The sequence below is a fragment of the Prinia subflava genome, chromosome 13 (assembly GCF_021018805.1).
Source record: "Prinia subflava isolate CZ2003 ecotype Zambia chromosome 13, Cam_Psub_1.2, whole genome shotgun sequence".
In the NCBI taxonomy this organism is placed as follows: domain Eukaryota; kingdom Metazoa; phylum Chordata; class Aves; order Passeriformes; family Cisticolidae; genus Prinia; species Prinia subflava.
Genome location: NC_086259.1, coordinates 3292934 through 3317023, shown reverse-complemented (window position 1 = coordinate 3317023; position 24090 = coordinate 3292934). Strand labels below are relative to the sequence as shown.

The 24090-nt window shown below is 44.2% G+C and overlaps 1 protein-coding gene across 1 annotated transcript in view; it reads right to left on the bottom strand.

The window, feature by feature from the left end:
* SLC7A10 (solute carrier family 7 member 10) overlaps positions 1-22950 on the bottom strand; it is a 42151-nt gene extending 19201 nt beyond the window's left edge. Inside the window, exons 1-2 of the mRNA XM_063410571.1 lie at positions 22839-22950; positions 469-673 (exon numbers count right to left, since the gene is read on the bottom strand). Of these exons, the coding sequence (XP_063266641.1) occupies positions 469-673; positions 22839-22932 (299 nt within the window). The 5' untranslated portion in view covers positions 22933-22950. The remainder of the gene's footprint in view (positions 1-468; positions 674-22838) is intronic.
* Positions 22951-24090: the final 1140 nt, after the last annotated feature.

The window sequence follows — 24090 nt, the reverse complement described above, 5'->3', positions numbered from 1 at the left end:
CTCCATTAATAGTATTTTCAAAGAGAAATCCTTCCCCGAGTTAGCACTTGCCCTCTCTGCATTTACACCACTGGGTTATTCTGTACAGCTGCAGTAAGGGAAGCAGCTTTGCTTTATTTCTGGTCAGGGGCTCCAGCCTGGCCTCCCTGGTGGGTGAAGCTCTTTCATACAAGGCCCTGATCATTCATGACTTGCACACAGAAGATCACTTGGACATAGCATCACTCTTTTCTGTCATGGACTTTGAGGCAGTGAGGGAAGTGAAAGGATCTCTCACCTTCCCTTGGAAAACAGCACTGGGAGGTCTGGGTAGGGACAATTTGCCATTTCTAACAGAGAACAGAAAGATTGGTTTTGCTGAAGCACTTCTATTGACAAATGTTGTCTCTTCCAAGTGAGATGGCTTTCCCACACCGAACACACAATATAAATGTGTTTTCAGTTAGTTTATAGAGACAGGGTACTTACCCAGCTAACCCACCAAAAATCTCTGTGACATAGGAGTAGTCCCCTCCCGACTTGGGGATGGTGACCCCCAGCTCCGCGTAGCACAGCGAGCCCAGGGCGGCCACGCCGCCGCCGAGCACCCACACGATGAGAGCCAGTCCCACCGAGCCGGCGTGCTCCAACACTCCTTTCGGGGAAATAAAGATCCCAGAACCAATGATATTACCTGGAAAGGACAATGCGTCAGCAGTCAGGTAAAAGGAAGGCAATGGTTGGCTTTGGTTTATTCAGAAGAACAAGCCCACAGCCCCCACTCAAACAGAAATCACAGCTGTTCCATCCCCACACCCCCCTTTTCAGATTTTGCATCACTGCACTGTTTCTGATTACAGCCTGGCTAAAGTGTTGCCATTTAGCAGCAATCAAAGATTGTGTGTGCTCAACTCTGCTGAAGTATGATAAGCCTCAGCTGAGGATCCACGACTTTTCTGCCACGAACTTCCTCAGCTTGCAAAACTGTCTGCTCTCACCTGCCATGCCCAAGTGTATTACTGAAAGGAGTTAGAAGGACTCTGTAAAGATGATTTTTCATCTACTCCTAAGAGGAATTTAAACAAGTTAAGGCCCATTTCCAGGGAGTTTGGGAGGTCAAAAAAGAAAAGAGTAGCATTGTCTGTAACAATGTGCCCAAAAGGTGTGCTTGCCACCAAGGATGGATTTAAGGTTGTGCTTGAAAAAGTAATCTCAAAGTCTGAAATACTAAAAGTCCATAAGCTTAGTCATCAGCCATAAAATTTAAAGTTATAATGTGGCATGACTAATGTATTAAACAATATGAGACCATTGAGACAATGTGAGCTGAAGCAGTGCTGGGTATGGAAAAGGAGTGCTGGACACCACCTGGGGCTCTTTTTTCATACAGGGCCAGCGAGTGTTACACGATGGGCAAGCAGCTGGCTCAGGGGCTGGCACAGAGGGTGACAGTGGCTGGGGTGACATCAGACTGGGGGCCTGGCACCAGTGGGGCTCTGCAGGGCTCCATCCTCAGCCCTGAGCTTTCAACACCTTCATTAATGCTTTGCACCCAGGGCTCAAAGGAACACTGAGGAACTTCGCTGATGAAGCTAAATCAGGAGGAGCTGTTGGCTCCTTTGAGGGCAGAGAGGCCCTGCAGAGAGACCCAGACAAAGGACAGAGAGGGGCAATCCCAGCCATGTGAGGTTTAACACGGGCAGGAGCTGGGTTCTGCACTGGGACAGGGCATCCCTGGCTGTGGCGATGGGCTGGGGAATGAGAGGCTGGAGAGCAGCTGCAGGACCTGGGGGTCCTGGCAGTGCCCCCTTGGATCTGAGGCAGCAGGGCCCTGGAGCCAGGAGGGACATCCCTGTCCTAGGGCACCAGGGGCACTGCCAGGCCAGGGAGGGATTGTTCTGCTCTGCTCTGGGCTGGGGCGGCCTCACCTTGAGTGCCGGGGGCAGTTTTGGGCATCACAGCACAAAAAAGCCATGAAGCCACTGGAGAGTGCCCAAAGGAGGCCACGGGGATGGGGAAGGGTCTGGAGGGGAAGCCTTGTGAGCCTTTGGTACTGCTGTGTGCCACAGTTTCAGCAGTTTTAGCAGTTGTACTCAAGCTTATGGGGAAAGGCTTTAAGTTATAAAAGCCCCTTAAAAACGATCTGCTACCTGCCAGCATACATACCTGTGCATCTGCATTTTTCACAGGTCAACATACCTGAAAACACTGCACTTTTGGGAGGAGCTGGTGGTATTTTGGGGAGCATAGTAAAGTTTGGACGTAGCATTTTGTACCAAAATATATCTGTAGGTTTCCATTGCCTCTTTGGGATGGAACCATGTTCCTTTCTGGCCGCTCCAGTACTGAACAAATGCCCAGAGACAGAATAACTCCTAAATGGCTCTGCTGGCTCCTTTCATGCCATCTCCTGCTGCTCACTACCCTTGTTCACTTTAGCTCAGGTCTGCTGAGCAGATGCAAATGCTCATCCTTCAGCAGGCTCTCAGTTTCCACCCCTCTCCCTTGGGTCATCTTTCCTTTTTGTCTGTACATGAAGAGAGGATGCAATCCAAACACAGCATGGCAGCCCTCAAACTGATAATGGGCCAGAAATGCAATGTATCAGTGTGTCTCTGCAGAGCTGTGCTGCGTGGTGCTGGCAGGATGCTGCCCTGAGCCCCGCTGTGGCTGTGTGCTGGTCAGGGGTGAGCTGATGGCTCCCCTGTGCCCACCCAGCTGCTGAGGTGTGATGGACGGAGCTGCGGTGGGGTGGGAATGGCGGACATGTGGAGACAGAAGCATCAGCAGCACCACAGGAAGCAGTGTGGGCTGGCCATGCTGTGATGAACCCAGGGAAGAGAGCTGAGTCCTGGTGAGGTGTAACTGCAGGGAGAAGGTGGTGGCAGTGACCTGGCACAGCAGTGCCAGAGTGCAGTCTAAATAAAGTCACTGATGTATTTTTTGAACGCTTGCACTCGGCATTGTCAAAGCTCTGAGTCTCTCTGTGTTTCATGTTTCTGCCTCCAGGAAGGGGCATGGCTTGTCCCTGGCGGCCTGGGTGATGGGCAGTGTGGGGCACTGGCAGCAGGGCTGTTTTTCAAATCCAAATGCCTGCAGGGAGGAGGTGTCTGTGGCTCAGAATGATGGTCTCCTTTTACGGTAAGACTGCCAAAGCAGTCCTCCTCATCTGCAACTCTGTCTGAGCTGGAAACAACCAGAACCTTTTTTGTTTAAGGAGAATACTTTCTAGGTGCAACTATCTGAAGGAGCAAGACAAGGACCAGACAGCTTTCTGGATAGTTCTTTCATACAAACATTCCACTTTTTTTTTTTTTTTTTTTTTTTTTTTTTTTTTTTTTTTTTTTTGTAAATTGAGTAGCGAATCATATTTTTAAAAATGTAATATTCTTCATGAATGAATAAAGAATAAGGCAAAATTACCTTCTGAATTCATTACATATTACTTTGCTCTCACAACATGTGCAAAAGCCATATTGGTAGGAGTGGTGTGACAGCCACGGCTGGTCTGTAGCTGGACAGATAAATTTGGCCATAGCAATTAGGCCAGCCTAGTTTGTTAAAGAGTAGAAGTGATCAAGTCCCCAGGTGAGCAATGATAGGTTGGATTTGAATTCAAACCATTGGCTGGGGACCCCAGCCAATCCCATTCAATCCTGGATGCAGACCTCTCATTGGCCAGTGAGCTGGGCGGTGCAGAGACCCCCGACCAATCAGGTGTTCAGGTGGGAATCGAGCCCCCTATAAAAGGGGCGTCCGTCCATAAACCCTGGCCGTGCTTGCAGGATCTCAGTGTGCTCAGTCATGTGCTCAGCCTGCCTCTGAAACTGCGCCCAAACGTGATCGAGTGCAAGTGCTACAAACCTTCTGATAAAAAATGTTCTTGTGAAAATCTGCCATGAGTGTGGCAAAGGTGCCCAAAAAGTACCTTCACTTCATTTGGCACAGGACATGTTTCAGCATAGGAATGGTGGAGATACTGAAGTGCTCCAGAAAATAAGTTGTCAGAAACCGCCTGATGAGAAGCAGTTTTCATGAGGTCTTGGTCAGCAGGAACTGGAGGAATTTGGTGAGCAGCTTTAAGTGTGAGAAAATGCAATATGCACATTTTCCTATACATAACACGATATTTTGTCATCTCTTGTTTCTGGGTGTTTGTTGCCTTTTTTCTCCTTTTTGCAATAATATGGAATAGTTGATATAAAAATACCATGTCAACTTCAGCTTTTGTTTAAAAATTATGTTACTAACCCTTATGAGTCAGAAGGCAAGCAAAATATCCTGAAAAATATATATATATCACTTCTGAGATCTTATCCAGTGTCATGATTATTTTTTTTTTTCGGACAATGTTGAGAGCAGTTTCCACATCCTAGAAAAATAGGAAACGGGGTAGGGGAATAATAAAAAATAAATTAAGAAATGTCTGTGTCTTTTTATCTCTCCAGTCAAGTAACAAATCCAGCAGTGCTGGTAGTAAAATTAACAGGACGTTTGCACGGAGGAAGCATCCAGAAGGCTGCCTAGTCTTTGTCCTGCTCCTTGAGATAGCTGCACCCAGAAAGTATTCTCCTTAAACAAAGAAGGTTCTGGCTGTTTCCAGCTCAGACAGAGTTGCAGAGGAGGAGCCCAGACTGTCCTCTGTGAGCTACATGCTCAGCCCAAGCAGCCAAATTTGCTGGGTCCTGGGTCAGGTGAACCCAATGTTGCAAGAAGGGTGTGAAGTGGGTCCAGCCTCTCCTATTAGCCATGCTCCATCTCTGACTTAGTGGAGTGGGTCCCAAACCTGGTTTTCTGTGAAGAGAATGCCAAATCTTTTCTTTTTCTGCAGCACACAATCCACACAGACTATAAAAATAATGGATCTTGCAGCCTGTTGAAAGTACCTATCAGTTCTGTAAGGATGGACTTATTACATGTAGAGAACATATTTGGTCTTGCTTGGATAAAACCAAGCAATTTCCTGTAGAGTTAGCAAAGAAAAATATCACTCATGCCTTTTTATTTCATGCACATTTCTTTAAAGATCTGTTGTACATCTGAAATTCTGAATGAATCAGTAATTTGTCTAAGCAGCTCTTTCCCCTATAAAGTGAAGTATTAACAACACAGAAATTCTGTGCTTTTTTTTTTTTTTTGGCTGCAGTCAGGTAAATCAGTGTTGTTCAGTGAAGTATTACAGCAGGCAACATTGCTAAAAAACTGTTCATGGTTCATGAATATGAATCCTGCCAGACTCGTGCTCCATCAAGTGCTGTTTGCTGTCCTCAGAAGATGCACTCTACACTCAAGGGGGGCCACGCAGCACTCAGAGCACACTGCAGGGGAGGAGTGGGGAGCTGTGATGCTCAAAGGCAGGCAGAGGGAATGCCTGTGTCAGCTGGGTGTCCTGCTTCCTCCAGCCTGGTGGTGGAGGTGCATCCCACGATTATCGAACCAGAAGAGGAACTGGTAGGACAGTAGTCAATCACAGCAGTCAGAACCATCAAAGATTATGTCCCACCTGTAGAGTGGGTGTTTAATTGCTACAATTGTGACAGATGGTCTGAGTGTGTGTCTGGGTATCTTTACTATGAAGGGCAAGTCTGGCACCCGTTTCTCAGTGTCAGTGTGCGTAAACTGTAGAAAATGGGATTTTTTAAAAGTAAATGTTTGAGACCAATCTGATTTCAGGTACAGCTCTCTCTTGATATATTGGTATATTGTATCCCCAACAGCAGATACAGGCAGTTTTCACAGAGAATAGAATAATAATCAAAAAGTTCTCCCATCCTCTCAGGACTCCCACATCTAAGCAGGCATTGCTCGGGCTAACAGGATGGCAGTCTGTGTCACTGCTTAAAAAAGTTCTCTTATAAACAAATGCTGAAGCTTTGCATCCTGACTAGGAATTATAAATAAATATATCTTTTTTCTGTAGAAAATGCTGTAAAGAATTGAGAATCCTGTTTGGCAACAGCAACAAAAAAGCTTAATCAAAAGGAATTGTGCTTTGCAAACTGTTTAAGGCCAAATTAAATACGAGGTGGATTATGTCAATAATGGTGACGATGTAACTCATCATGGATATTTATTTATGTATGTATTTAGCAGAAATCTGCTAAATGAAGCAGCTTCTGGTGCAGCTAATTGCCAGTTAATTGGCTCCCAGTAGTTAAACACTCCCAGCTGAGGACATCAGTGACCGGTTTTGACTGCCACTGCCTCTTTGCGCACTCGGGGCGTGACACAGCCACACGACCAATCAAGAAGTAAAATGCACAGCTCATAATTTTGGTGCAAGCTGGAAATTTGGTGGCAGCACAGGCAGCCCCAATGGCTCTGTTTATTCACAGTAAATGCACTTGCTGCTCCCTGGCCTGGCTGAGCTCAAGCTCTGGCTCAGCCCCGTGCCAGGAGAGGCGGCTGCCACGCACCACGGCCGCGCCGCGGCTCCCAGCGACACGAGGCCAGGCACAAGGTGCTGCCCAGGCTGTGCCCCCTCCTCTCCAGCTTACTAACGCAAGTGTAGCATCTAATGGAAGAGATTGTAAGTGTCCCTTCCTCCCCTACTAAAATACAAAGACTAAATGAAATTCTGAATCAAGAAAACAGGTCTAAAAAATTAATAGGCTGTAGGGACTCAACAGAATTAAAACTATCAAACACTTCAAGTGTGTTTTCTTAACCTCTAGTCAAACATGAATTTAGGCTACGTGGCAGTTAAGGTATTTAATGTGATTTCTTGGGGTTTTTTTTCTCTTAAATAGCATTCAGAAAACTCCTAATGAAAAACAGATGAAGAATAAAAGGATCTATAAAGCCTGGCATTAAAATAATAGCCATTTAACTTCATACACAAGTAAAAAAATGGAACTCCTGTATCAGTGGAAAATGAATTATGGCTGCTCTGCTAATATGCTTGCAAAAAAACCCCTCAAAAATGCCTGTAAAAATAACAGTGATAATTTAATGTCTACAGGGATTAGTATTTAACAAAATTAAACAAACTTAAAACCCGACTTCAAATATTTATGTTAAAATTCCTAGCAAGCAAGAACATGACCAGCCATTATAAACTGCTATTCCAGCATTCCAACTGGATTTTATTGTGTTAAGAATTCATAATCTGATTAGACTACACACAACTTAAAAGATTTTAAAAATCCGGCTGCTTCAAATACTGACAAAAGTGTTTTCCTTAACTTCTGATAGATGTATAAAGAAGATTATTTGCCTTCTGAGCACTAATATGCAGGTGTAGTCCATGAGGACTTGAAGAACCAAAGTTTTCTAACAATGAAGGTGTGGATAGAACAGAAAACTGAGTTAAGGAAAGTAAATATTTCAGGCATAGCTTCACCAATAATACCTGATGCAGCACAAGGTGTGCAACAGTCTGCTCCTGTGATAGGGTTAGATTTTGCTCTTGCATGAGGTACTGTGGAGATCTGTAAATAATTTAAATTTCTATATATTAAAAATCAATACCTGCTCAGCGGGGCTCAGCTGTGCCCTGCCCAGCTGCACAAGGGACAGGGAAAAAGCAAACTTGCCCAGCTGGTGGGAAATGGGCTGGAAATATCTGTAATCTGGTGAACCTGAAGAGCTGTGGCAAGGCTGGAATATCATTCTTATTCTGAATTTTAGTGAATGTTACTGTGGGTGCCAAATTTTTGGTTTGCTGTTTTCCCCAGTAATCAACCAGTCTGCAGGATGATGGCATGTATCCTTCCCCAGAGAGAGAATAACCTCTGCCTTCTCATCTGTTATTTCAAGAAAAGATAAGACTTATTAAACTGCAAAGACCACTGATAAACAGAACTAGCGAGTGGATACAACCTGTACATGCCAGCTGCATTGTTGTGATTTTGGGAGTGTGTTAGGCAGCTTTGTTGCAATTAGATGAAAAAATCTCAATCTAGAGGAGAGCAATCAAGGCAAATTCGTGCTAACCTCAGTCTTCACAGGACCTTTAATATATCTGGGGCCATTTGAATAGTTATTTAAAAGTAGTAAGCTGCCATTTGGCTCTTGCTTAAGGTACATAAACTGCTTAATGATGATGGTTTGTTTGGATTCCCTTTCCACCAGTAGTGGAAGGCAGCCTGAAAGGAAAGCAGTACTCTAATCCTGCAAGACACATTTATGGGACTGCAGTGCTTTGCTATTCAGCTGAAGCCTGCTGCTTGCCACAGGAGACTGACCACGCTCAGGCTATTAGCAGTCCAACCTCTGCCAAAGCACTCAACAGCTTAAACCCACAAAAACATGGTGGTTTAAAATGTCTACCTTTTTGTAAAATTAGTGACAATTTGTCATTTACTTTTCTTCTATAGGAGCAGGTTAACTAAGAAACTTCCATCAAGAAAGCTTTTGAGCCTCTGTTTTGGTAACGTGGTGTTCACAAAATAATCTGCTGCTTTAACAGCATTCAAAGGAAGCTTCTTTGGCCTGTGTTGAGTACTTGTAGAAGGGCACATCTGTACCATAAAGATCTGACTAAAGGAGATATGCTGTGGTGATATTCTCATTATAGTACTTGAGTCAAATGCAAACGTTCCAATAACCAAAAACAGCCCTGGAACCTCTGATCCAGCTCTCTGGTTTGCAAGCATCATGCTCTCCTGTGCATGTATGTGGGCATACACTAGGTATGATAGATGAGTCTACAAATCCTTTTGTCCAAAACTGCAGGGCCTAACTGAGAAGGAAGCCTGGTTGCTCCTGTCAGTCAGTGCTAGTCCTGACCTGCTGGAGACCAAATATTTAGGTGATGTGTGCAGATCTGCACTAAGGCAGATAAATGGCCAGGAGGTGCTGGGGATGAGGCCTCTTAGGAGCATGTGAAATAATAAAGATGACAGATGTCTGCTAGTACATGGTTTTATTCAGTTTTATTTGAGTAACATTGTTACAGTGTGTTTATTTCAAAGAAGAAGTTAAAGCCTGTATGATAGGATTTGTTGTTGTTCTAAACTGAAACTCCTTTTATTCTGCTAATCCTTTCACAGGCTGCAGGCTCTGTCTCCTCTTTTCAGGCACACAGTCCACTGCTTTATTTTCCTGCTCCTCTGTTCTGACTCTTGTACTTGGTCTGACTTCTCTACTTCCTTAACTTCTGACTTGTTCTCCTCTTCTCTTGCCAGCGTTGGGATATGTGGGCTGCATTTCATTACCATGAAGAGGAAACCTCAGCCTCCCTAGCCCTTCTCTGTATACTGCATCGATAAGGCAGAAATATCAGGAAAAGCCTGGGGACCAGGTGACTTTTTCCCTGGGATATCCTCAACGTGAGCTCCACACACTGCTGCACCCAGAGCAGCCCATGCAGCCGTGTCCAGGAGGGGATTACAACCTGCTACTCTTGCTGAGCTTCACATTGCACCTTCCTCTTCTGCCTTATTCCCTGACATCAGGGACCTTGAGCAGGGTTTATTGCAGGGCAGTGCTGCCAGGTAAGGATGAGGGAAGCCCACAGACAGCTGCAGAGCAGTTTTTTGGTGGTTCCCACTGCATCCCCACTGGCAGTGGTGCATGCGTCTATGGGGAACAGAGGCTCAAACTTCCCCCTGACTGTGGGACTTCAGCACATAAAAGAGCTGCTGTGACCTTTGAAGCAAAGGAGAGAAGGCTTCAACCTTCCTACTAATTTCCAAAGAGAAACCAAATGCCAAAGCTACCTTGATGTTGTGAGAGGGATGTGGAGGAAACCCCTGTGATGTTCCTAAAATGCCTGGATTGCCCTGGTAAGAAAGTGCAGCACTGCACACTGACTGCTCTGTATAAATAGTGCAGCTTTATGGTCTTTTGGCCCTTGTTATCTGTCCAACATCTGGTTTCTGTGCTCTCTGGATCTCAATATCCTGACTTGGAATTTTACCTGCAAATGGCAGAAGGGTCTTGTTAACCCCTTAATGTAGAAATGGGCAGTGTGTAAAGCTGTGTGTCCTGAAAGCACACTGGAGGACATGGAGGTCTTGTCTAGGACACTGTGTCACTGACTACTGACAAATTCTGATTTTAAGGAAAGCAACCGACAGTGGAGATCAGTCCTTGTGTAGTGGCTAAAGGGGCAGATGCCAGCCCATTCACTGATTTAATGCTTGTCCCTTGGCTGAGAAATCCCACAAGCGACACTACATCCCTGGGAGCGCTCTCACAGGGCCCTCTACACCTGCAATGATTTTCAGTATTTACCAAGAAGAAAAGCAGTTACAAAATGCTGCTGTAAAGCTCACCAACCTCAGCTATAAAAGCAGCCAGAGTTCAGCTGTGTTGAAGAGTGCTGTGGCTCAGACAAGAACTATATGACAGACACAGCTTTTTAGCAGCCCACTCTTCAGCCCTACTCATGCCAATGGTAAAAACCCCTGCACCATCTTTGAAGCATAATTTGTTTTATGGAAAATGCTGAATTTTTTCCCTTTTTTCTCCCCCTAACTCTATTCCTTTTGCTCATTGTGATTTATCACAGTGAACAGATTATTCAGTCTGGAAAATTCAGCAGCAGCAGCTGCCCAGCCTCTTGCTGTCCAATCCTGAAAGCTGTCAGTCCACATGGATGTGTCATTGCCCAAATCAGAAAGATTAAATAAAACATCAGTATGCAATTTCAGGATTACACAGCACACAGAAGGTATTTTTTGTTAGACAAGTCTAGGCTCTAGTAGAAGAAACCAGCCTGGAAGTTAGCACATCTCTCTGACCCCCCACTGCTCCACACTCCCTGCTTACCTCGCACAGCATCTCTGCAGCTCCTTGCTGTAAAAAATATTCCTCCTTGAGAAATAACAACTTTATTTGCATGTATGGGTGTCCTTGCAACCCTCAGGCTACCAAAAACCCCTGTGTGCTCTGCACCAGCCAAGGGACAGTGTGGGACTTATGGAGCAGCACTACAGGAATGAGCAGGTCTGGAGAAAAGACAGAGCTTGAACTTGATTGCTCAACTGCAAATAAAGCAAAATCTAATTCCCACTCTTGCCTCTGATTTTCTCTCATATTACTGGGTTTTATGCTTTCTGCTCAGTTCCCACGAAGATGAGCCCTACAAAAGTGTCCTCAGACTCAGGCTAGTTGGTGGCTTTTTGACTGTGCTTACATAGCTTCTGCAAACTTGGGATCCATTAAGAGCATCTCTAAACTAGGCATCATATAATCCTTTCTGAGGGGGTATAATAGGAACTTCAGTATCCTAAACTTTTAAGGTAAAGCTTATTCTTCAGTACTACCCTGAATAATGAAAGGCTAGAATGTTCAAAGTGCCTTTGTGAACTGAAATTCCTGGCAATACATATTTAAAACAAAGCTTTATGAAAATGGCAGTAAAAATCATCCAAACACATGAACTGTTGTGTTATAGCTCAGGTTATGTTATTGAAAGATTGAGTTAGAATCTTCTGTAAGGTCTACTGCCATTGTCTAGGATCTTAACCTTATTCTGGATGCAGATGTAAACAACATATGAACTTTTTTGCAAAGCTTGGGGTAATTGCAGTTTCACACCTCCTTGAACAGAAGTCACTCAGTCTCTCAAGTTTACATTCTTCTGGCTGTAAATGTGTGTTAGTGTATTCTGTGTAGTTAGTTTTACCTCTTAGAATGGTAATCTCAGCATTTACATCTCTCATTTACTTCTCTAAGTGTCTTTATCTGTTTTATCAAAGAATACAAAGATAGTCTATGGTCGATGAACTGAGGTGGAATTTAAAAGCAAAAAATGGTATTTATGCTTCCTGGGGTTTGTACAACCATTGCACAATGATATTTGACTTAAAGCTTGCACTTAACTCAAAGTGCACTTTGGTAAACAGCTCAACTTGCGTTTAAATGAGATTTACAAACAGCTGTCAGCTCAGTATACACTTTGACAGACACCACTCATGATGCTGTCTTCATGTATTTACAACCAGTGCTGACTTGTACCTTGACTTTATTTTTAAATTTATAATTTATTTTAAAGAATATGTTTAGATGATTTTACTGAGGAGAACAAGAAACTCCTGGTTTCCAAAAGAAATGGCAGCTTTTCTTGCTGTTCTTAAATATCTATCATCTAGGAATTTAAGGACCTGTCATAATATGATCATGAGTTAGCAATATTGCTATGTAATATGCTTATGTATGTATGAATCTTATATTTGCAAATATCACAACTATCTTTTGAAATTTTAGTATCTTCAGAATTATGAGACTTCATGCTGCTCACTGATGTCTTTATATATCAGGTTTATCTAAGCAGTTGACCAGCTGTGTAAAAAAAGTCATCAAAAGAATATCACTCCTACCCCCTCAATAGAAAAACTGGTTCATAGAATAGTTTGAGTACACAGAAAGATGGAATTAAATTAGCTAATCCTGCAAAATAGATGTTAAAATAGATTTGAACACCCCTGCCATCACAGTGTATAGGACCCTGGTTATAGTACACACTTTCTGTTGTTTTCCAAGAGATTGGAGATCTGTCTTCTTTCTTCTTTCCTAGTTTCCTAAAGTAATAGACTTATGTTTGAAGCATGTTCTTTATAAATGTCACTTTACAGAAGTTCTCTCCTTGGTTTGGGGTTTTTCAGTTCTAGTGCTTCTGAGCAGCTAGATCTCAGCCACTAATTCCTCGGACTCTTTCCAAAGGCCTCAAAGGGAAACAAGGGGATTATGTTAAAATGGTATATTCACAGACCATTCAGGGAGGTTCTGTGAGCTGATGGCTAAAAGTGAATTTACTCCTTTTGGCCTTTGTGTGCCCCTTTCCCAGTCTGAAATAGAGAGGATGATCCCCACCTGCTGCAAAGGGCAGCCAGGATGCTGCTCCTGTCCCCCCGCTATGTTTGGTCAATGACAAGTGTGCTCATTTTTAGATTTGTGCTAAAATGAGTGAATGGGACTGCCCCCCATAACTTCAATTAATGAGAACAGAGGACACTTGTTGGCATTGCTCTCTGCTGTGCAGCCTGAGCATTAAGGTTCATTCTCACCTGCTTCATTTTGGTGTGACTGCCAATCTCGCCCAGGTATGTGGGCAATAAAGGATTCATGTGTTTGCACCTCGCTGCTTTAATTCAGTTTAAAGCCTGACCCTATGAAGCAATGAAGTCCTCTACTCTTGTTACCTTCAATAGGATTTGAGGGCCTTGGGCCAGTTAAGGAAAGGGTCTTTAATTTTCTGTCAGGAGTACAAGCATGTGAAGGAGAGCTACTCCTTCTGTATGCACGCGTAACATGTACAGGATTGGGCACTTTTTGTAACAGTCTGCTTAAATCTTACTGTGTTGCTAGGGAACTGGCCGTGTCCACAACCAAAAAACATGGAGACATTGTGTCCTACTGGTTTCTGGCAGGGTTTACCATAAGAAATGGCTTAATTGCAACAAGATCTACTAGCAGCAGTACAAAAAATGTGATTTGTCAGCTTTTTTGTCAGCTTTTTTTAAAATTACAAATATTTTAATTCTATCACACACATGGAAATCCCTTTCAGGCTGAAGGTTAGGCATGTGAGGACACCACCAGAATCAAACACTCCTTTTCTTTATTCTTTAAAATACTGATTCAGCTATTTTTAAAATTACTTGAGTCAAAGTACAGTGTTTGGAAGCTTAACAAGCTTGGATACTCTCTGGTCTTTTGTACTAACTAAGGCTATTACTGTTTTCAAGACTCTAATAAAAAGACTTGATTATGAATGTTTCCAAAATGTATAGCTTTTCAAGTTTTCAGACTGCATTTAACATTAATGGAAAAAAAAAAAAAAAGACTATAACCTGTATTTATGAAGACCTACAATGACATTTCTGATACAGTTTCTTATCCCTTTCAGGACATCAGAACTGTCTGCGTTGTTTTAAATTAGTGATAAAACAAGGCTTGAGACCCCAGACACCAAAGAAAATTTTGTCCTACTATCAAAACAGGACAAAATCTGGCCAGAGAAAGAAATAAGCCATGGAGAAATTGAAATGAAATATAGTCTGAGGTGACCTCCCTTAAAACAAACAAGTAAATCCTGTCCTATTAATCTGCTAAAGAATTTTGAAATAATCCAGACAAGCAACTCAGCCCCACATTTTCATTCTTGTCAGTCTTTTTCTTGCAACTCCCTAGGAAAAAATGACCCCTTGTGTGTTTTGTGCAAAAGGATGATTTTTTATGATATAAAAGCAAACACTTTAAAGCTGTAAGTCCTCATTCCTTGGCAGTCATTATCTTCAGGTTTATGGGGAAACACATATTGATCCTTTGTAAGGCACAGGTGAGCAGGGAGGTAAGAAACACTATTCTGGATTCATCAGCCTTCTCTGTGGGGCCTGACCAGGCGCAATCTCACAGCACAATATTATTAAAAACCTATCATAATATGGCACCTGTTAATAGTTTTTTCTCCTCCTCTCAGGATGGTTGCACAATTTAACAGCAAAAAGATGGAAGACACTGAGGAAGTGGGAGACTAACCAAGAAAGGATGTTTTTTTATGTCAGATCTTATAATAGCTTATAATGTCATGCACGTGTACACAAGTGCAACAGCCTTTTCACAAAACTCCTTGTGTTACAGAGAAGGTGTTTCAATATTCAGAGCTCAGCTTTTGTCCTCCACTATCTGGATGAATCTCTATGGGAGCAACTTTTTATACCGACTGCTCATCCCTGAGTGATTTTCAAACCCAGAGTTTATGTACAATAATTAATGTGCCTGTGTGCTGACCAGTGCTACATGTGAATTAGAAACTTTGTGACGGGCAGCCTTGTGACATTCATTGCCAAAGATCACATTAATGTTGTGGATTTTAGCTCTCTGACCCAGTGTATTCACCAGAATAACGTTCTTCCTTAACTTGATTTCTCCTGGTATTTGTGGATGTAAATAAGGGCCTTATATTGTTCAAATGTAATTTTTTGTGGTATACTATATTAAGATGTTTTGCCTGATTTAGATTAAGCAGCTTCATGTAACTGATGAAAAAGCTACTGTTTTTCACAGCAGAAAAACTGCCACTCATCCAGATCACTGACCTATTTCTGGAGTTAGAAGTGACCTTTTTACTGATTTTAAGTGGTATGTTTTACTACTGACCTTTTAGTCCCACATCTGAAGAGTGATTACGCCATTATTTAAGGATCAGATTTTAAAAATTCAACTTGATTTTCAGATGCAAAAATATTTTAGTTTTCTGTAAGTTTTGGTACACTATTCTAAAGAAAGTGTTAAATGAATCAGAGTAATTCAGCTCCGGGGGTTATTCCATTACTCAACGATACAGAAATTCCTCAGGCTTAAACGTCACCAGTATAGTCCTCGCCACTTTTCTTGCTCTGAGATCCAGTGGAATTTGTCTCTATTCCCTGAAAGAGATGATGAACCATGTCTAGGAGCAAGAATTTAAGCATCTCACCCTAACACTAGATTGGTTCCTACATTACCCTGCCATCAGAAAAACAGCATCTACAAGTTCCTGAAGACAGGAACAATTTGTAGAAAATCACTCTTCAAATCTTGCTTTTCAGTTCTGTCTTGCAAAAGCCAGTGCCAGAAGAAAACATTAGAGGAATAAATTAATACTACGTAAAGAGATTTTGTGGATGATGACATGAATAAGTATATTTACCACTATACATATCTTTCCTCTGCAGGACAATAGGGCTTGCATATTCTCTATCCTTTCTCACAACACAGAGAGATACAAGCATTTAAAAAGGAATTAGGGTGTTGAAATAGTCAGTGCTGGATTGCTGGCTCCCTGCTTTTTGCCATGGATCATCTGCTAAAGAACTCTTTGGGAGACTTCTGGGTTTTTAAGGACCAGCTGAATTACACAACGCTGTTAGGATATTTTATATTTGGGGCACTACTGGCAAATGCCTCCTCATTTTATCATACTGCAATCAAGATGACAAAAAAGTGTGGCAGCCAGTAGAAACTCCCCCCACAGCACAACAAAAAACAGAGTCTCAAAAGGAAAAGTTTGGCACATGAAAAGCTGCAAACAAAAAAAAGCTAAACCTCCACCAAACCATTTCTGCTTGTTGTGAGCCTGCCAAAGCAGAACAGACTTTCTCAACAGAAAAGGCTACATTATGCTAGAAGGAAATGAGCTGCAAGGCACAGGAAAAGGGAACACGAGTGGAGATTTATGGCACTGCTGAAAGCAGGCACTGTACTGCCAGATCAGGAGTGAGACACTTACCAAAGGATGCTACCTTTGTTAGTTCATCTGTCAAGGAAGGAGTTTGTGTTGCAGGGTATCTGAACTACTGGCATTCATTGCAGAGAGCTCATCACCTCAGCCTTGTGATCAGTCACTATGCTCAATCAGAATTTTCTATATTTTTTTAGAAGGTAGGAAGGTAAAAACCCCCCAAAATGAGCAAAACTCACCCAAACTAAACCCTCTCAAACCAAAACCATCAGTCAAGGAATACTTGATAGCTAATTACTTGGAAACAGAATTGTGTGGCAATTGTTGCAGAAAATGACAAATTTAAGGGTTTTTTTTTTTCTCTTCATATTGTAAATGTGGGACTTCACATACTGAATTCTCCTTGACACAGACTGCAGCAGAAAGGCACATCTGTGGATAAAACAAAACACTTTTCTTTCTCCAGAAATATTCAGTATATATATATATATATATATATATATATATATATATATATATACACACAGTTAAGGCTTTTAAGGCTCTTTTTTTACCCCCTCCTCTGCCAGGAATTTCTAATTACAACTCCTTTTTAGACCTCCTCTGTAAGTAAGTTTAGTCTCAGCAATAAGCTGCTAGCCTAGAGAAGCTGCAGAATCTCCCTGAATTTTTACCAAGCTTAATTTGAACTTTGCCATGGCTTTTACTTTCAAGTGAAACTGCAGCTTGTTTTCAGCTCCCTAAACTCAAGTGAAAAGCTACCCCAAACAATTTGGATGGAGGATTGTATGTTGGAACAGTCTTGAAGATCGTGGGAGCATGGTATCACCCCTAAAATATCATGGCATAATAGTAACTTGCGTTCTGGATGGGCATCTGCTGTGCCAAGGGAAATACAGATTGGGTATTAGGAAAAGGTTTTTTATGGAAAGAGTGATAAAGTACTGGAATGGTCTGCCCAGGGAGGTGGTGGAGTCACCATCCCTGGATGTGTTTAAAAAAAGACTGGATGTGGCACTCAGTGCCATGGTCTAGTTGAGGTGTTAGGACTTGGACTGGACTGGATGATCTTGAAGATCTCTTCCAAGCTAGAGATTCTGTGATTCTGGGATCTTTAGCTTTCTTTTTTTTCAAATGCAGGATTGGATCTTTCTCAGTAGCATGAACCTTCTTTCCTATTGGGCACCATACCAAATTATGGATACCTATCAGCTTAAATGTACATCTGGAACCTGCACATGTAATTTTCAGTAGTTTTGAATCTGAGCCTAAGCTTCTGGGCTATATGGAAAAAACATTCACAAGTCCCTCACAAGTGTCTGTAGTTTCTCACTAATTAGGAATATGTGCCAGTTATCTTGAACAAAGTTTGACTGCTGACTACTAAACCATAATTTGCATTTATGAGAGGACAAGATACTGAATTACAGTTCTCTACAGTCCAGAGCTAGATCCTGAACTACTGCCCTGAAAAAAAACCAGTTGTGCATTCGTGAATACTTTGTGTTGTTACATTAGTAAGTATCATGTGGAAATGCTCAAAATATTAGTTAGCAACGTGTGTAACAGATAAGGAAGGCTCACTCTTTTCTGAAGTGCTTAGAAGTTTGCTTTTTTTTTTTCTGAGAGAGAGAGAGAGAGAACATTGACATGTAATCTGTATTACTCTCACAAGTCACCAAACAAAAGTGTGTCCTGAAAGTGAAACACTCTTGCACGGATTCAGAGAGGGAGAAAATTCTTCCTGCAACAACACTGTTTTCTACGACTCCAGGCAGGATCACAGAAATCAGGAAAAATCATCCAGTGATGTAGGGAGTGGTTTTCTGCTGGTTTTTACATATATCTTTCTGCTGCAGTCCTGTAACTTGGGTACTGTTGTGGTCTGACTAGGAATGTTCTTCTAATGACTGAATATGTTACTTGATTAACAGATGGATCTGATTCAATGACCAAAACCCAGTCCACTTAAACAATGGTGCCACATGAAGCAAGACCAGAGGGGATACAGCAAGCACTGTGCATTAATACCTATCCATTTCCATGTGAAAAAGAGGAATATGAAGGCTATTCTCAGTTCCACGTGTTCTCTTCCCCCAATGTTAAGCTAGCAGCTTGTGGAGTCCTGTACTAGGTTTCTGCCAATAAAGACTGTCAGTGGGATTTTAAGGGATGTCAGAATGGCAAGAGGCACAGCAATAAGGAGACAGCTAATTGACACACAAGAAGGCTGGTAAATAGTTGCTTGTTACTGACAAGGAGGAAAAATCACATTGGAGTGCTGTGCTTGGAAGTGATATTTATGCAAATAAAAGCTTCCATATACATGCATATGCAATTATTTGCATGTAAGTACGATGACAAGCAGATATTGTGACAACCAAGGCACCTCAGTTGTTCTCTTGGTGGATTATCACGGTGTGGGCAGTAAATTGCACTGCATACTAGGACAGCCCTGACTAAGGAAGCATCTCTGATGGAAGGAGGCTTTACAACTTGAAGGCATTCTGCTGAAACCATCCACTGGGTGAGACCATCCACTAATGTCAGCTATGGATGACAGTAAGTACGTGCTGGTGTCTGGGCAATGTGGACACATAAATTCCAGAAAATGACTTTCAGAACTAGCAAAAACTGAACATATTACTCACTGGTCAGCTCAACATAGTTTTGTTACTATCACTGGACCTGAATCAGGAACCAGTTTACAAGGGATCTTACATCAAATTTGTGTATGAGTAGACTAAGTACTGCAAGCATTTTTTAAGCAATGCCAAGTCAGCTGATGCAGATGACTGCCTGTGCTCAGCAAAATAAGGAGGTGTATTTAGTTCTAGCTGACATATTTTATTGTAGTTGAATTTGTAAGCCTTCTAGTAGGTCTCATATAACCTGATATTAAATCATTCATGAGTATACAACAGGTTTCATCATAATGCTAGTATGATCCTATAGCTACTTTCATACAGTTTTACAACCACATAAATAAAGATTTTAAAAGATGTTTAACTGTTTGTTTTATATAATGTTACTTGATATGTATTAAATAGTCAAACCCTTTTACATGTGTTACATATGCAATTTGTGTGTACAGTTAAATATACATTTCTAACATAAGAACAGTGAATTTTGTTATTCAGATCCAAAGAACCAGGCTGGTATCAGACATTAATCAGTCTGCACTTTCTAGTTCTTGTACTTTTCTACAGAACAATGGAATGTGGTAGAAATTACACAGAGATAAGTCACGAAACTTATTACTTAGCTTTTTATCTAGGCAAAACTCCAAGGAAAGCACTATAGGAAGGCTATACTCCTGTATAGCCAAGATGCCTATGCTCAAAGAAAATACATATGCAATAATCTTAACTACACACACAGTTCTACAAATGAGATGTATAGTCAGCTATGTTTATGTGCATGAAAAAACTGTTCAAATACAGCATTGATTTCTGTTTCTGCTACATAAAATCTAGTGTGGATTTCAAACAATTATATACTATCTATAACTTATTATCTAAGAGATAATAACACATGTATGTCACTACCTTTTAGGCTGTATAGCTTCATCTAAATATTGGCAAGCTTGATTTGCAGTGCATTAGATTATTAATGTCTGGAGCCCATGAGAGATTTGTTTTCACTGCACATAACCACGTTTGAGACAGAGAAGTTTGGGTGCTTCTACAGCATGTCTCAGGCACTTTCCAAAAGTGCTCCTTCTGTGACAGAGATCAATTGCCAGAAAGGTTTGTTACTACTGCTAAACACTGCTCAGTTTTGCAGTCATTAACTACCAGTCTCTTCTTAGAGTTAAAAGGTTTTGTATTTAGTACCTGCATTTACATTAGGATATTCAGAAGAGCTGTCTTCTGCCTCAGCATGATATAAACTTTGGGAATAGCCTTCTTCTCTAATCAGGCTTGTTCGTAAACAAGTTAAAAAATATAAATGAAGTAATGAAGGATAGACTTACATTGTACAAAAGCTACGCTGTTGGAAGAGATCAGGGGACTGCTCTGTGGGGTGGATATAGGAAAGATATTCCTAACTTGATGTAGTTTATTATGGGTTATTTCTGCATAGTTTTTTGTTAGACGAACTGGTATTTCTTATGGTAAAACCTTTCAAACCTCTATAAAAGGTGGATAAAAATTTGAAAGGATGAGTTTTGTGAGTGCATTAAGAGAGCAATTTATTGTGTTGATGAATACCTCGGGTTGTAAGAGTAGTAAGAAAATTGCCCTAAAATTCAAAACATGGCAAGAAGATTGAAAAGGATGACCTGTTTTCCAGGGAATTAGCACAGGGTATGGGAGCTGCAGGACGACTGGCAAGACACAGGCTGTCTGCACCCTCCCTGCTCCCTGAACCAGTGTGTGCCCGGTACTCCCAGGGCAGGCTGAGCCCCTCCTTAGCTCTAACAGCCAGAGGCATGGCATGTTTAACCTGGATGATGTGATGTACCTGGAGAGGGTGTTTTTATTGTCCTGTTTGCAACTGTGATGGCGTACTAACAGACTACAAACTATCCAGAGATCCTGCCAGTATTGGAATTCTCTGAAATACGGTTTAATGGTGACAAAGGTGCTCCCACCCTCAAGCCTTCCCTTCCACTTCATGTCATTGTTTCTGAGTGCTCCCTAGCACAATCTGACTCCCCAGCTCGGCAATTCATATAATGCCTTATTTTAAACAAGCAGCATTAGTGTATAGAAGGCAACCACAAACTTATTAAGCACATATTTACAGTACTTTTCAAATACTCTCTCATGTTTTCTCTTCTTAATTACTAGAGGATTATAATTCTCTATATCCATCCTGCAGCTGATTGGAATTGTAGAACAGTCAGAACAAAGCTAGACTATATTCCTACAACATACTACTGTTACAGAAGACTTTGATACGTGATGTAATTTCATGCATCTGCACAAAAATCAAAATAAAAAATAGGACCCTATGGTTGTGTTTCAACTGTCTTCTATGAAAATATGGGGGAATTTGCAGAAGAATTTTTAGGCTTTATGTGGCAAAGCAGATAACCTTCTCTAACACTTAAGCCACTTAAGAATACTACAGTTTATCATAAATGTCAGTGCTTTTCCCTGCTCAAATGTCCTTGATTAGATGAGAGGCTATTTCACAAGATTTATTTTGGACAGGCATGACACACATGAATTCTGCTTGCAAGATACTGGAAATAAGGTTGATGAAAGGTTGACTGGGAGAGAAGGGTAGCAGTCTCAAGACACCATTCTCTAATACCTAACAAATTATATTGATGCCAAAAATCTTCCCTATGGTCAACAGCAAGTCAGGGAATACCTAGCCCTGGAAGTGCCTTACCTACAGCAATGTGCAGCACTCAATACTTCACTCTAACACAAGGTTATCTGTGCTCCACTGAGATCCAGAACCTAGATTTCCCCCATTAAATATGCTGAGAGATTAAAAAAAACGGTATCTTTGTATATGTAGAACACATCTTCCCACAAACTGCAGATACAGATTTTAGTGTTTCACTATGGGAATGGACCGAAATATTTTCCTTTAATGTAACAGTCAGGCTCCCAATGATCCTGTTCAATGGCATTGAAATTTTTTTCTTTTTTTTTTGGCACATCCACCTACATTGGACATAAAGGCATGCATGACTAAAGGTATAAAATTGGAGCAGAGCATTATGATCACCTATAGGAAGCACGCAGTGAAGTCCTCTTCCACATGCTTGGTGACATCAATCACAGAGACACATCGGGGTGTCCCAGCCAATTCTGCCACGGAGCAGTGTATTCCCATGGATGTGGCAGATCTGCTGTGCCCGCTGTCACCCCTCTGTGCTGCCACGGACCTTGACACAAGTGCCACTGCAACTCTCGTCCACAGCTCTTGGTGAAGGTCTGGGTCTTCCTACGGGGTTTTGAGGCTCACTGGGTTAGTGCAGGCTTTTATTCACCTGGGCAAATCTTCCTTCCCCGCGCTTGCCCCCACAGCTGCAGCCCAGAGGCCGCAGCGATGGAGCACACCGAGGGGCAGCGATGGAGCACACCGAGGGGCAGCGCTGAGCACAGCCTGCCCGATCTCCCGCTTTCCACTCCGGTACGGGAGCCGCGGGCTCAACCCCGCCGCTGCCCGCCCTGCCAGCGGCGGCTGCTGCGGGACAGCACCGCTGCGAAACAGCACCGCTGCGGGACAGCACCGCTGCGAAACAGCACCGCTGCGAAACAGCACCGCTGCGGGACTCCACCGCTGCCAGCACCGCTGCGGGACAGCACGGCTGCGGGACAGCACCGCTGCCAGCAGCGCAGCGGCCACCGCGGGTCCGGACACTGCGAGTGCTCGCGCTGCCACCGCCACTTCCAATCACCCCGACCTCAGAGAAACGAATCAATCTGGTTTAGCCTTGGAAGTAAGCGCCGCACACGCCTCAACAGCTCACCGGTCATCAGGAAAAGTCTTTAGGAAACCGCACGACTTTGCGTTCAGCCGAACGACTGGGCAGAGGGGGCTTACTCCAGTCGGCCCCTCAGCACAGACCGTGTGTTACAGCGGCAGCGACAGCGACAGCGACTGTCCGCCCAGCTCGCCACCGCACCGTACAAGAGCGCGCTGTCCCCTCGCCGGCACCGCACACCTGCTCGCGGAGCCGTGCATCGCCCCACCGCCGCCTGTCCCCGCGCCGGCCGAGCCCCCGTCCCAGCCCGGCGGAGCGGGCCGGGCCGCAGAGCAGGCCGGGCGCCCTTACCGATGATGATGGCACAGGCGCTCACCAGCCCGATCTCCTTCTTCAGCGCCACCCGCTCGGGGCCGCCGGGCGCGCCCTGCTCCCCGCCGGCCATCGCTGCCCGCGCTGCTCTGCCCGCGCCCCGCGCGCATGCGCCGCCCCGCGGGCCGGCGGGGGGGGCGCGCCGAGGGTGCCCGGGACCCCTGAGGCGGCCGCGCGTGAGGGCACCGCGTCACTCGGGGCGCGGCCGGCCCCGCACAGCCGCGGGTGCGTCCCCGGAAGCCGCGGCGACAGCGGGGCCAGCGCTGTGCGGCGAGGGCTGAACGCCGAGCGCTGGGCTCGGACATTCGGCGCGCCGGACAGCGGGTCCTGCCCGGCGCTGCGACCCGGCCTGGCGCCGAACCCCTGGCACAGCCGGGCCCGCGCGGGCTCCGCCGCGACCGCCTCCTGTTGGGCTCTATTAGTTGAGGTAGTGCGATAACGTAAAGAACAAACATTTTATTGCTTGTCATCACTACTGCCAGAGTTAAAACCAAGACGGTAATGCCCAAGATTGGCTTGTTTCCGTACTTTTACCGTTAGTTTCTCAGCCCTCTCTTCCCACGTTGTTCCACACTTGTGAGGGGATCCAGCCGCAGCCGTGCCTGCTGCCGGCGCTGCCGGGGCTGCCGGGGCTGCCGGGGCTCCCGGGGCTCCCGGCGCTGCCGGGGCTGCCGGGGCTGCCGGAGCTGCCGGCGCTGCCGGGGCTCCCGGGGCTGCCGGGGCTCCCGGGGCTCCCGGCGCTGCCGGGGCTGCCGGGGCTGCCGGAGCTGCCGGCGCTGCCGGCGCTGCCGGCGCTGCCGGGGCTGCCGGGGCTGCCGGAGCTGCCGGGGCTCCCGGGGCTGCCGGGGCTGCCGGCGCTGCCGGGGCTCCCGGCGCTGCCGGGGCTGCCGGCGCTGCCGGGGCTGCCGGCGCTGCCGGGGCTCTCTGCTGTGTCCGTCACGGCCCCGCCGGGCTCGCTGCGCCGGCAGCGGCTGCTGACAGCTGGGGTTACTGCCGGGGAGCTTAAGGAAAGAAATCACACGGGGGACGGAGCTAAAATGTTGGGATCTGTCTGTTTGCCGATCTGCTCTGTGAACAAACTGCCTTCACAAGAATGTCAATGAATGAGGTCTGCTGTGCTCTCATACGACATCAAAAAACTAAATAGTAGCTTGGGAACCTGGGCTCTTCCCTCAAGTTTAAACAGCTAAGAGTTTATTGATGGAAATGCCCAGTTCCTTGTTTATAAGAG